The sequence below is a fragment of the Octodon degus genome, unplaced genomic scaffold, assembly GCF_000260255.1.
Source record: "Octodon degus isolate 3935 unplaced genomic scaffold, OctDeg1.0 scaffold00005, whole genome shotgun sequence".
Lineage (NCBI taxonomy): Eukaryota > Metazoa > Chordata > Mammalia > Rodentia > Octodontidae > Octodon > Octodon degus.
Window position 1 is genome coordinate 12,637,763 of NW_004524581.1, and position 14,390 is coordinate 12,652,152.

Consider the following 14,390-nt stretch of genomic DNA (forward strand, 5'->3'; position numbering starts at 1 on the left):
AGATTAAGAAAAAGAAAGAGGGAAGAAGGAAGGAAGGAAGGAAGGAAGGAAGGAAGGAAGGAAGGAAGGAAGGAAGGAAGGAAGGAAGGAAGGAAGGGGAGGACATATTTGGATAAGTCAACATCTGGGTTTTCTGTCCCACTGTTAAGGCTTGGGTCTAGATGTTCCCTAAAAGCCTCGAATGATCATAGGTGGGGCTTTTTCAGAGGTGGCTGATCTAGAGTGTGTGGTGGGAGGCTCAGGGATACTAGGATTAAAGTTGTGAGTGCTACCTGCTCTGAGTAGTCTGGATAAGCAGGGAGAAAGAGCCACGGTCGCCTCCTGCTGCGCCTTTGCTGCCATCTGCCTGCCACGAGCTGCTCCTCCTCTGCACGCCCCTGCCCTGCCTTGGAGGTGGCCGACCGTGGCCTGGAACCTTCATGAACTGTAAGCCAAGTAAACTTTTCCTCCTTTAACTCTGGCTGTCAGGTGTTTTGTTTCAGCAACAAGAAAAGTAAGACATGCACTGATCTCTTTTTTTTTGGCGGAACCGGGGATTGAACTCAGGCCCCTGCGCTTGCCAGGGAAGTGCTTATTCCACTGAGCCATCTCCCCGGCCCCCAACGCATTGATCTATGTATTTATTTTTTCACCAATACTCAACAGATTTGGAAGCTACATAGTAAATTTCTCTCTCTCTCTCTCTCTCTCTCTCTCTCTCTCTCTCTCTCTCTCTCTTTGTACCGGGGATCAAATTCAAGACCTTGCACTTGCCAGGCAGGCACTTATGCCACTGAGGTATATCCCTCCCCTTCCCCCCCCCATTTTATTTTTTCCAAAACTGTTTTAGCTATTCTAGTTCTTCTGCTTTTCCATATAAACTTAAGAATAATTTTATCTATAGCTAAAATATATATTGTTGAAATAAATAAATTAAATAAAAATATATTTTTGGGCTTTTGTGAAGAATTATATTCAACCTGTATATTCAATCTGGGGAAACGGACGTATTAACTTCCAATTCATGAACATAGTGCACAGATATATCAGATGTATAGGGGCCTGCCCCTTAGTTCAGTTCTTTAAGTGGCTGCTTCAACAGAGCAGTCAGGCTCAGGTTGCTGTGGTTCGATCCCTACAACTCAAGGCAGCCAAACCTGCCCTGAAGGCATTCGGAGAAAAAAAAAAAAAACCCTACATAATTTCAATTTGGAAGCAATTAAAAAAGGTGTTGTATTTTTAATACTTTTTAATACTGTCAATGTATTTATAACTAGTATAAAGAAATTTCGGATTTAACAGCCTATTTATTTAACTATTGTTCGGATTCATAAACAAGTTGTGTGGTTGGACTTGCCCCCTTTGCTTGGATTTATGACTTTTTTGCACAGGTCTACACATCTTGCTGATGGAGTCTCTATGTCTTTTCTTGGTGCAGTGCACTTTGCTTATATAGTTCTGTAATCTTTTCTGACTGGACTGTGTGGCATAGTACTGGAGTTTTAAGTTCTATTACACATTACACTTCTGCAGATAACAGTTATGCAAATAAAGTCAAGCAAGGTGGTGCATGCCTTTAATCCTAGCACTCAGGAGGCTGAAACAAGGGATTGCTATGAGTTTGAGGCCAGCCTGGACCACACAGTGAGTTCAAATCCAGCATGAACCAATGTAACAAGGCCCTGTCTCAAAAACAAGCAAACAAATGAAAGGGTTCTGCAAAAAAAAGAAAAGTCTTGGGGCCCGGGAGATAGCTCAGTAGAATAAGCGCTTGCCTGGCAAGCACAAGGGCCTGAGTTCAATACTCAGTTCCACAAAAAAAAAAGCAAAGTCTCCTTTGACCATTTCTTTGCTCTTTTTTTTTTTTAATTTAATTTTTTGTATTTTTGTCTACAGGGTGTTTAGGGTCTCACTACTAGATCAGACTCATAGTGATCCGCATGTTCACAGCCTCCCAAGAGATGGGATTATAGGCACACACTACCACGCCCAGTCTCAATGCTGTCTCAGCATGACCCTAAGGGCAGGACCAGCACAGCAGGCCTGGGGATCTAACCCCAGGCCCCTGTCTGCTTGCAGCAACTTTAATCTGCTGAGCTATTTGGCTGGCCCTCTTTGTTCTTTTTCTAAAGGCATATTATTTTACTCCTTTTGGAAGACCAGCTCCCACCCTGAACTTAGAAGGGGTGAGCAATAAGAGAGCCAACAGATACAACATTGTTGTATCACCTATAAAACACCTAGGTGAACTGTGCTCTTTCTACATCCAGGGAAGCCTCTTGAATCACCCACCAGCTTAGAAGCTCAGACCTCATGTAACAGAAGTGCTAAATTAAGAACACATCTTTCAGACACTGCCTGTTCCTAACAGTTTTAGTACACTGATGTTAATTTGTATATTTGTGTATTTGATATAGGATTTCACTACACAGATCAGATTCGTGGTGATCCTTCTGTCTCAGCCTCCCCAGAGCTGGGATTACAGGTGTGCTCCACCATGCCCAGACTCTGGCTCAGCATGCCCGGGGGGGTAAGTATACCACAGCATGTGGGACTAGGGATTGAACCCAGGTCCCTGCGCTTACCAAAGCAGGTGCTTTGTCTGCTGAGCTATCTCACTGGCCCAAGCAGCAAATTTTAAACCCACCAATTCACTGGAAAAGTCATGACTTTTCTTAGAAAAAAAATTGCTTCTCAATATGTTGGTAACAAGTCATGGTAGAGACCCGAGTTTGGTTCAGTGCATTTCTCCCTGACTTATATTCTGGGAGGTGGAGCAGTTCCTCCTCGGCCATGGAAGCAGAAGGATTTGAGGGACTAGGCAATCTGGTCTCCTGTACACATAACAGGCATTTCCTCCCTTCAGTAACATCCAGAAAGTCAAAGATCACAGATACATTCAGGGAGCCCAGACTCATCACAGAGCCAAATGACACACTTTTGGTGACTGTTTACCAGTCAGAAGTTCCTGAACAATCCTGAGACCCAGAGGTACTTTAATACCCAGAAGAGCTTTAACCCAAGTTCTCAAGTACTCACCCAGCACAAAAAAGTGGCAACAATACTAACACCAAAGTCAACCCTGAGAAGCACAGGAACAGGGTCCTGTAACCAACACAAAGCAGAAGGACAGCAAAGCAGGACAAAAATGCAGACTGCACATGTGAACGCGGAATTGTGCAGAAGAGGAGTAATCTCCTACGAGGACATGACTTTCCCAATCTGTCACACACATTTGAGGATGACGGAAATGATGCCTGATTCATCCTGAATGGATAACCAAAAGTAGCTGCAACAGTATCATTTTCATTCAGTTGAGGACAACCCACTAGAATCTTAAAACCTCTACAGGTGGCAAAAGGGAGAATGGCAGCGAGCTATTCCATCTGCATGCCGCTCTATTTCCCTTCTGTCATAATTTTGCCATTGCCCAGCAGCAAGGCTTGTTATTTCTTTCCCTGCTTCAGGACTTTGATAAAGCCCAAAGGCTCCTTGAGTGGGACCAGGTTGCGCTGGAAGGCGGACATCCTCTGAGAGAGGCAGGAGAGAGGGGCCGGCACCAGAGGAGGAGAGGACCCAAGGCCCAACAGCCAGGACAGAAGGGCAGGGTGGGTGGGCTCTGTTTCTTTGTTGTAAATATTACAATACACATACTAAGTACAATTCCCTATTTAGCAGTCACTTCAATTAATGATTTGGATGCCGGACCAGAACTCAGTTTTAAATAAGCAATATTTGCACATTGTCTTTTGTATATTATCTTTCACCCTGTGATCTTGTGAAACTTATTTTTTATTTGTTTGATACAGTGTCTCAAACACATAAAGTTTAAAAAAAAAAAAGAGTAGTACTTGCTTTCACAAGGCAAATTGAAATGTTTTCTATTTTCTGGAAGAGATTATGTAGAATTAGTATTAGTTCATTAAACCATTGTTAAAATTTCTCAAAGAAACTATCTTGTCTGGAGAGGGGTTAGATCCTAAATTCCATTTCCAGCCAGCCATAGTGGCACACCCCTGTAATTCCAGCACGTGAGAGATGTAGCTTGGTGAACCGTGAGTTCAAGTCTAGTCTGGACCACATAGTGACCACAATGTGAGACTTTGTCCCCAAAAAACAAGACAAAACGAAACAAAAACAAAAAAATTCTCAACAACAGCTACTAAGTACCCCATAATATCCTTATAACACACTCATATACTAACATTTTTAGAACCACAAGGACTTACAGAATACAGGTTTGTGCGCGAGGTCATCTAAAGTGATTCCTCCTTCAGGACTGAACTCAAAGCTGCTAGTGAAGTTGTATTTTGCAGTTCCATCAGGAGAAACAGTAACTTTTGAAGAGTCTCCCAGAACCACCTGATTGAATTCTGCTCGGATAACAGTGACCGGAGTATCTCCTTTAGAGCCTTTCTGTGGGCAGAGACACATCACGTTACGATGATACTTCAAAGTAGAATATTTTTGTACACATCTGGTAACACATTTCCACCAGGAATAAGTACCATTTTCTTTTTCTTTTTTTTCCTAACAAGCTATGCACAAATACATTTGGAGCAAGTAAAAGAAATCATTAAATAAATATAGTTGTAGCTAAATGAAACATTTCATTTACATGCTATTAGGTTAAAGTTTTGAAAAACAGGATTTATTGTGTTTTATCTGATTATAAAAGTGTACTGTGGAACATCTGAAAAAAGTGAGAAAATCACATAGGAAACTAAATTACTCGTAATCTCACTCTAACGTGTAACCACTATTAATATTTTAAATATACGTTAGTGCTTTGCTGCCCATTTATACAATACATATTCTACTGTACATTTAGGAATAAGTAAAGCTCATTAATTACATTGTCTTCTTGGAACACGCACTTTAAAATTAAACATAATGGGCTGGCAAGATAGCTCAGTGGTCTACAGCACCTGCTTAGACAAGCTTAGGCTGGTGCAGGGGATCATGGTTTGATCCCTGGCACCACATGCAGCACCAGCCCCACCTTCAGGGTGGGCTGAGCTGGCAAAAAAAACCCTAAATTAAATATAATGAATATTTTGCCACTATTATTCTTCTAAACGAATCACAAAATAAACTGCAAGAATTGAGATCCTGGGCCGGCCAAATAGCTCAGTGGATTAAAGCACCTGCAAGCAGGCGCAGGGGCCGGGAGTTCGACCCCAGGCCAGTAGTGCCGGCCCCGCCCCCGGGGCACACTGAGATGGCAATCAAGACTGGGCATGATGGTGCATGCCTGTAATCCCAGCTCTCGGGAGGCTGTAAACAGGTAGATCACTGCGAGTCGAGTCGGATCTAGTTGTGAGACCCTGAACACTCTGTAGACCCTTCCCTAAAATACAAAAAATAAAAATAAAAAGAATTTAGATCCTTCTCAGGAAAAAAAAGGGAAAAAAGAAATTATGAGCTGCTCTCTGGGAAAATCAAAACTACTTCTTGCTTCACTCCTGTTGGAGGTAGCATTCAAACTGCCAACTATTTCAGATGCCCAGAAATGAGGCTTGCTGAGCACAGACCCAGAGCTGACACACCGAGAGGAAATGGCTGTGTACGTCAGGAGGTTTGAGGTTGGAAATAAGGCAAAACTCCGCACCTCCCCTGATGCTTTTGAACAAAGGACTGTGGATTTGCAGAAATAACTTTACCAAATCATAGCCATTCGTCACAGTGATCTGCACCATTCTGCCTGCAGATGTCACCTGCTCCATAGCAGCTGCTGGGCAGTACCTCTGGTCTTCTTTGGCTTCTGTAAGGGAATAAATGAGACCCTTTCTACTCATGTAGCATAGCTGCAGAAGTACCCACAGTGCATCACAACCAACACTAGGCCCAAGCACATGCTGTCATCCAGCGCTATTCTGTTTTCCCTTCCCAACCTCTGTTGCTGGACAGCTGGTATATTAGGGCACTAGTCACAAGAAGGACTCCCTGGATGGTGCTAAAAAGATTCTTGTGTCTGTACCTGTAACTAATCTATGAAATCTATGTGGGAGTCTATGTGGGAGTCATCGCAGAGGGACAGCAGGAACCCCTCTCACCACCTCCCTCTCCCCACATGCTTCACGGTGTTCTCTGGTCACTTCATTTCAACCTGCAAATCTCAGAGCCAGCCAGTGACACATGCCTGTGATCCCAGCTATTCAGGAGGCTGAGGCAGGAGGATCACAAGTTTGAAGACAGTCTTGACAACACAAAAAGTCTCATCTCAAAAACAAAACAAAATCATTACTTCTCAATTTGACAAAAATATGGGGAGCAAAGAAAGAGTCGCATAAAATGGTAGCCTACTGGAAAAGATCTTAGCATATGTTCTGTCAGATACATTTTTAAAGTATTTTTCAACACTAGGAACTTAACTTCAAAAATAAATAGCATTAAAAAAAAGGTCATTTTTTCTAACTCAACATAAAGTAGAACTTACCAGGGCCAGGGAGATGGCTCAGTAGAAAAAGTGCTTCCCTGGCAAGCACAAAGGCCTGAGTTCAATCCCTGGTTCCACATACACCAAAAAAAATTGAACTATGTAGTTCAAACATTTACTGAAGACATACTGCACTGTGTCTGTCTGTGACTGGTGACACAAGAAGGAATACAGGTCCTTCTGGCCCTCATATTTACTAACTCATAACTGTCTCCATTGCCTACCATTCTCACATCACTTGTTACGGAGGACCACCCGGGTGACTCCTTAAGCGGAGCAATTGCCTCCATTTTGGCTGAGCCTGACCCTATTTCCATGTACTGATATGCACAGAGCTGGCTAGGACTTTTCCTTATCCCCTCAACTGGCTTTGAGCAATGCATATCAGTCCAGCCGAGGTGCTGGGGCTAGTCTTTGAAGATGGCAGGTGTGTTTCCCCAGAACCCCCAGCCGTTGTTCCCTTGTGTGAGCTGGCACAAGGATAAAGAGTCAGTGCTCCACACTGGCAGCTGGGACAGAGCCTCAAGATAGAGGCTATGACCTCCTGGGGCTCGAAAGATTGCACATCAGAGCTGAAGCACTGACCCCAAAACACCACCTCAGTTGTGTAATGCAGACTACTCTTTTTGTATATCCTTCTCTCTGAACACTGCAGAGGCTATTTCAGGCCTCCTACCTAGCCCAGCTCATGGCCCTCACCTACTTCCCACCATTCTCAAGCCACTCCTTTCTTCATGAATGAATAAAACCCAGGTTCCACCTTGCGTCGAGGCCTTTGTTCTGGACAGCCATCATGGTGCCCAGACTTAGGAGCCCTTGACCCCCCATAACTACAGATATGCCGTAGTGTCTTTATTCTCACTATAGGTTGCACTGGGTGTGGTAGATTGGGATTAACTTGGCAGGATCCCAATAACTTATCCATGGGATTACAAATATAAAATTCTCAGACCTAGACAAGGACCAGGAAGGGCTCTCTATAAATGTCCCACACCATGTATCTAGGCTCTCTGGGGCCTAAGTGACACTGACAGTTTCCTCCTAAGTGTACACATGTAGAGTCTTGTGTGCCATTCTTCTTCCTGCTGTGACATACTGTGGTATCACATGAACTGGGCCTTTGTTTCTCTCCAGCTAGACTAGAATAAAACCCTATGACTGGTCTCCTGACTCAATTATTTCTTCATTTTAACCTATCCCACTTCCATCGAAATCATTCATTGAACAAATGTTTTAAGTGAAGCATAGGGTGCTGATGATACAATAGGGTGCTGATGATACAAAACCTTTTTTTTTTTTTCTTTTTTTGCGGAACCAGGGATTGAACTCAGGCCCTTGCGCTTGCCAGGGAAGCACTTATTCCACTGAGCCATCTCCCTGGGCCCCCCTTTTTTTTTCTTTGATACAAAACCTAAGACATAAACTCCCAAGCCTCAAGGAATCAAAAATTTAGCGAGGGCCCAGTGTGGTGACCCACTCATGAAGTCCCCCTTGGAAGGCTGAGGCTGGAGGATTGCAGCGGGTTGGAGACCTGCCGTGAGATACATAGTGAACTCAAGGCCAGCCTGAACTACACAGCAAGACCCTCTCTAAAAAAAGGAAAAAAAATCTAGCGAAGAAAAGACATATAAATGACCAACGGTTATAATCTGTGTGATGCATGGTCTAAAAGGGGGATAAGGAGTAGGGTAGTGGGGACCATCCCAGGGGGAAGAGTGGGTAGGTAATTTTTCTAATTTCTTTCAGTACTGGGATGGAACTAAGGAACTTGCACCTGCTGGGCAATGGCTCCACTGAGCAACATCCCTAGCACTAGGGAATTAACTTTGGACAATGGTTTACTAATACACCAGCGTATGAAAGGTTTTACATATGTTATCTTATATGTATCTGCTCTTCCAGGCAACTCTTGAACCTCAATTTTAGGGAAAATGAAACAAATCTTCACACAAGATTGATACCTTTTTGTATCACCTGAGTCAAAACCTAAGGTGATGGCACTGAGCTAAAAACTCAGCCCTTTCAAAAAAAAATTTTTAGGGGCTGGTGAGATGGCTCAGTGGTCTAAAGCACCTACTTGGAACAAGCTCGGCAAAGCACAGGGACCACTGTTCAATCCCCCAGCACCACATGCCAGCCAGCCCCGCCCCCTGGTGGGCTGAGCTGGCCACACACACACACACACACACACACACACACACACTAAATAAATGTTAAAAAAAAATTAAAAAAAAATACATACATGGGCACAAGGTCCTGAGTTTGATTCCCGGCACCAAAAACAACAATAACAACAACAACAAAAAATTTTTAGAGGGGTGATACAAGGTCTCACTACGCAGCTCAGACTCGTAGTGATCCTCCTGTCTCAGCCTCTCCAGCGCTGGGATTACAGGCATGTGCCACCATGCCCGGTTTCAGAGCGACAAGCACATCCAGGGCTCTGGGGCCAGCACTGCATGTGGTACCAGGGATCAAACTTTACGTTTGCCAGGCAGGTGCTTATACCTCCGAGCTATCTCTTTACCCCTTTTAAAACTTTGTAAAATTTTTTTATTTTGAGACAGGGTCTCACTAAGTAGCCCAGATGGGACTTGAACTTGTTGTCTTCCTGCTTCAGCCTCCCTCAGTCCTGGGATTATAAGGTCTTTATGTGTCATGAGTTTTTTATCTTATGGTTGGTCACAAGGAAGTGCTGAGGCTCAGACCTGACTGGATTTGAGGGTACATAAATGGATACCCGGGGGCCTGCCCATTAGCTCAGTTGTTTAAGTGCCTGCTGAAACAAAGCAGTCAGCCGCAGGGAGCTGTGGTTCGATACCCAGATACTCAAGCCAATCCAGAGCAGTACTGGAGGCAATCTGAGGCCACCAAAAAAAAGGGGGGGGGGCAGGGAGGATACCCATGTCAGGAAAAGTCTTTGTCAGAGGAGACTGGAGCTCGCAAATAGACTACAATGAAGGACGTCACAGGCCCGATCATAGTGCTGCCTTATTTTCCCTCATTTGTCAAATGAAGTTAAACTGTGATGTTAGCACTCAAGCCCTCTGGGCTCCGTCAGTCCCCATCGTGAGCTACGCTGTGACTTAGTGTTTTTCAGACTCCCTGCACTTAGTCACGTTTGTAATTTTACATTTTTTTCTTCCTCCTATAACTTCCTCTTTCTTCCTCTCCATCTCCACTAGGCAAATCCTATTCATCTTGCTCAAATGCTTTCTAGACCACGAAGTTCCCAGTCAGAAGCATTTATCTCTCCTTTGATTTCTTCAAGCACTTTACACTTCTCTTGCGAATTACCACAAGCTGTCCTATTTATAAGGTCTGGGGATTTATTTGAGTTTTTGTGGTGTGAGGTTTCGAATCCAGGGCCTCGTGCACGCTAGACAAGAGCTTTGCCACTGAGCTACACTGCAGCCCCAGTGTAGCTTCTCTACTTAGTAACTGTGTAACCCTGGGCAAACGCCTGACTCCTCCGAGCCTCAGCTTCACGTTCTGAATAATGGATAATTTCCAACTTGTGAACCTCCCCTACAATAGTTACACTGTTAACTCTATGAAGCACTGAACAAATGGAGATATTAATGTGCGCTGATGTTCCCGGAAGCTCAGCTGAGCTCTGGAAGACAAGTCTTACATTTACCGCCCGCCACACCTGGCCCCCTGTGGCGTACTAAAGCGCATTCTCGGGGATCTGAATAATGAACGCAAGGAGTGAGACTAATTTTGTCAGGTTGGGTAACTCGGGCTCTTGCTGCTCCTAACAAGGCACGCACGTCGCTTCGTCTGCTCGGAGGCGGCGGCAAGGGAAGAGCCTTATTAGAAACAGGTTAGACAGAAGAGGTCTGGAGGGGTTTCAGGCAAAGATGCAAAGGGAGGATGCTCGAGCGTTGGGCTTGAGTGGGCGAGAGGTCAGAGGAGTTTGGGGCTGCACTGATTTTTCAATTTGGCCTTAGCTGGAGAAGCAGAAAACTGGAGTGATGGGATTTAGTGTGGCTGCAAAGGAGCAGAGTTTTGTTTTTTTTTTTTTGAGGAAAGGTAACTGTCTTACCTGAAGCAGCAGTAAGCGTTTTCGTAACTATAGCAACTACTCTCGCGAGAACTTACTTTCTCTACTCAAGTTTATTCCAAGACTCGCGATAATATGGTGCTAAAAGGAGTGAGTGTCTGCGCCTGCGCTTTGGAACCTATACGCCGGCGCCTCCCTCAGCCGTCTAGGCTTTGTGCCCTGTTTTCTCTGCTTCTTTCTTAAGCGTTGCACGAATTTGAGTTAAGTGTGTGGTTTTCTGTTTTGTTTTCTGACTCTTTTGCTATTCCTCCGTAAACAGATGAAGAACCAAAATGAAATTTATTTAAAGAAAAAAAGCCTTTAGCTAGCGGATTAGTAAAGAAATTAAGTGTTGTGCATTGGGAGGTTAAAGTAGGTGGATCTTTTGAGGTCAGGAGTTCCAGGTTGGCGAGGACAACAATATAGCAAGACCTTCCTCGCCTTAAAAACAAAAATCGATCATTTCATTATTATCCTTTTATATCCCTCACCCTGGGGGGCCTGCCCCTTAGCTCAGTTCTTTAAGCGGCTGCTTCCACAGTCAGGCTCAGGTTGGTGGGGTTCGATCCCCAGGACTCAACCCTGCCCTGAAGGCATTCGGAGCCAGCCCCCCCCCCAAAAAAAAATCCATCTATTCCTCACCCTATCCCCTTTCTTGGTAACAGGGTCTCTCTGCCTAACCTGGGCTCATATTTGAGATCGCCCTGCCTCAGTCTCCCAGAATGCTGGGATTATAGACCATGGAAGCCTTTCATTTGGGTATTGTGTTGCATACCTATAATCCCAGCGTTCAGAGGTTAACAGGCAGGTGGCTTGCTCTGAATTCAAGGCCAACCTGAACTACATAGCAAGACTGTCCCAAAACAAAACCCACAAAAGGCATATAAGAGTCTATTTTAAAAGTAAGCCTCACGGGCCAGGGAGATGGCTCAGAGGTCTAAGCGTCTGCCTGGCAGTCTCAAGTACCGTATTCAGTGTGGGGCCTGAGCCGAGTTGGCCCCTGAAACTGGGCGGGGTGGTGCATGCCTATAGTTCCAGCGCTGGGCAGGCTGAGACAGGAGGATCACTACGAGTCCAAGAAGCTGCATAGCAAGACCCTGTACCCCCCCCAAAAAAAAAGTTTTAAAAAATATAATCAAAATTCAACCTTTAAAGTGTTGGAAAAGCACATGATAACATTGATTCAAAACAACCCAAGTGCCCATCAAACGTGGTATCGTCACAAAATGGGGTATTGCACTTAAAATTTATGAACTGCAGCCACACAATGACAGATGAATCTTAGCAATATTTAAAATGTTGGACCTGCCCGGCAAGCACAAGGTCCTGAGTTTGATCTCTTGTAACACACACACACACACACACACACACACACACACACACACACACACAAATATTGGAGTATGAAACAAATTTGAAAGGATTTCCACTGGCCAAATTAGAGATGATTGGGGCTGGAGAGATGGCTCAATGGTCTAAAGCACCTACTTGAAACAAGCTTGGCAAAGCACAGGGACCGTGGTTCAATCCCCAGCACCACATGCCAGCCAGCCCCGCCCCCTGGTGGGCTGAGCTGGCCACACACACACACACACACACACAATAAATAAATGTAATAAAAATAAATAAATATTTAAAAAAAACAAATTAGAGATGATTTTAGCAGCACAACGATAATAATGGAGTACAGTCCAAGGAATAAAATAAGAATATTCAAGCTTATATTGTATGAATAAACAGATTCTTGCAGTAGAATGCCAACCAGGGAATTACCATTTGGCAACACCATAGCAGAGGCTGATGCAGGCTGTAGTAAAATGGTTGCTAAGGCTGGTGTGTGCAGGTTTGACAAGGCATAGGATATTGGCAAACTTCTGCAATCCTCCCCCAAGGAATTTGTACCAAGAACAGAGGGGAAATGACCAAGTAAATGGCATAATTAGGTAATAAAGATGAACATCACCAGCATTGGGAGGACTCTGCTGTATGCTTCCTGGTGAGATGCACTGAGAAGCTAAACATCTTTTCCTACGGTATTTGGTCTACTTGAAGGACCCAAGTTGCAGGGCATTCTGTGGACTGTGAATGCTCAGGGTGCAGGTCCTGCATGCTCCCCGAGCTCCCAGCCACTGAGCTACATCCTCAGCCCAAGGCCTGTACTCTTTAAAACTGTCAAACACCAGAAATCCTGGAAGCTGTTCCAGATTAAAAGGAGTCTGAAGATACATTAACCAAAGTGCATTGCTGTGTAGCATTGGAAAACACAAATGAAAGAATTTGTGGGGTTGGCCAAATAGGTCAATGAATTTAAGCGCCTACAAGCAGGCACAGGGGCTGGGGATTCGAGCCCCCCGTCCCTGGGGCTCGCTGAAGCAGCAATTGAGAGTGGGTGTGGTGGTGCATGCCTATAATCCCAGCTCTTGAGAAGCTGTAAACAGACGAATCACTAAGAGTTTGATCTATGTAGTGAGACCCTGAACACCCTGTAGACCCTTCCCTAAAATACAAGAAAGAAAGAAAGAAAGAAGAGGCAGCAGATTAAATGTGGGTGGGCACCATGGATTTGATGGTAGTGTGGTACCAATGCTGATCTCAAGTGGAAGGTTATCATAACACAGGGTTGGCCCTGTTTTAGTGAAATATAATAGAGTATTTAAAGTGATGAGGCATACCTACATAACCTGGGCAGTATGCCTCGCTAACTCAGCTTTTAGTAGCAGCTTAAATTCGCAACTATAGTACAAAGGGAAGCACTTAGGGTATTTTAATGAAAAGTTGCTAGCATCCCTAAGAACAAGCATGGAATAGTTATTGCCTCAAATCCAAAGCTAAATTTGCACTCTTGTCTTGTATTACTATGTCACTCAAAATCCACTGAGTGAAATATTATCTGCTAATGGTGATCTGAAAGTGCATTTAGTATGCGACTTGTTCATATCTGGATATCTTCTCTGATATTATGTTCTGTAAATAATAAATGGCCATTAAATATTTTTAAAAAATAAAGTGATGAGACATCATGTCTGAGTTTTGCTTTCTTGACCCTCAAAAGGACCAAAAAAAGACAATACCTCAGGCCATGTGCACACCTACACACAAAGAGTAATGGAACAAATGTAATAAAAGATTAGTAATCTGGAAGTTTCAATAAAGGAGACAACAGAATTCTTTACACTGTTTTCAAATGCTACACATTTTTCCATAATGGAAAATTTATCACATCACTGCCAACCTCCTTTCTGTTTCCCTCTTTGGAGTTCAGAAAGCTCTTCCGTTGCTGGCTCCTCCTTACTGTCTGACAAGCCAGCTCCTCTATGTCTACACCATTGGTGTCCAGATCCAAACTCTTGCCCACAGACACAATTTCCTCCATTACCTGTACGTTCCAAGTCATGTTCACCAACACATTCTGGCCACACTTTCTTCCAGGCTGAGTTTAAGGTCCAGTATGTGACACCTTCCTACACTAGGTCAACAAAACTGATGCAGTGAACATTAAAATGTTCCCTCCAGAAGCTTTTCAGAGTCAAGGACATCTGTTCAGTGACATTCAGTGAGGCTCTCAAGAAGCTTGTGCACAGCTTCTTGAAGTTGCAGATCTCTTGCCAGTCCATGGGCTGCAGAAAATGTGTACATCCTGAGTACAGCCATTTCATCCACCAAGGCTGGAGGGTGTGCCACGGTACTGTCCATCAGAAGAAACTACCTTCCAGGCACTTGCCTGCCTAAAGATATTTCTTTTTTTTTCTTTTTTTTTACTTTTCTGGCACTGGGGACAAAACTCAGGACCTTGTGTTTGCCAGGCAGGCACTTATGCCACTGAGCCAATTCCCTGACCCAAAAAGATATTTCTTTCTCTTTCTTTCTTCTTTCTTTCTTTCTTTCTTTCTTTCTTTCTTTCTTTCTTTCTTTCTTTCTTTCTTTTTC

The 14,390-nt window shown here is 44.0% G+C and overlaps 1 protein-coding gene and 1 pseudogene across 1 annotated transcript in view; both read right to left on the bottom strand.

The window, feature by feature from the left end:
- Positions 1-11,500, bottom strand: part of Cfap70 (cilia and flagella associated protein 70) — a 75,892-nt gene extending 64,392 nt beyond the window's left edge. Inside the window, exons 1-3 of the mRNA XM_023718445.1 lie at positions 11,430-11,500; positions 5,643-5,743; positions 4,209-4,395 (exon numbers count right to left, since the gene is read on the bottom strand). Coding sequence (XP_023574213.1) covers positions 4,209-4,395; positions 5,643-5,743; positions 11,430-11,487 — 346 coding nt within the window. The 5' untranslated portion in view covers positions 11,488-11,500. The remainder of the gene's footprint in view (positions 1-4,208; positions 4,396-5,642; positions 5,744-11,429) is intronic.
- LOC111818536 lies at positions 2,655-3,521 on the bottom strand (annotated as a pseudogene).
- Positions 11,501-14,390: the final 2,890 nt, after the last annotated feature.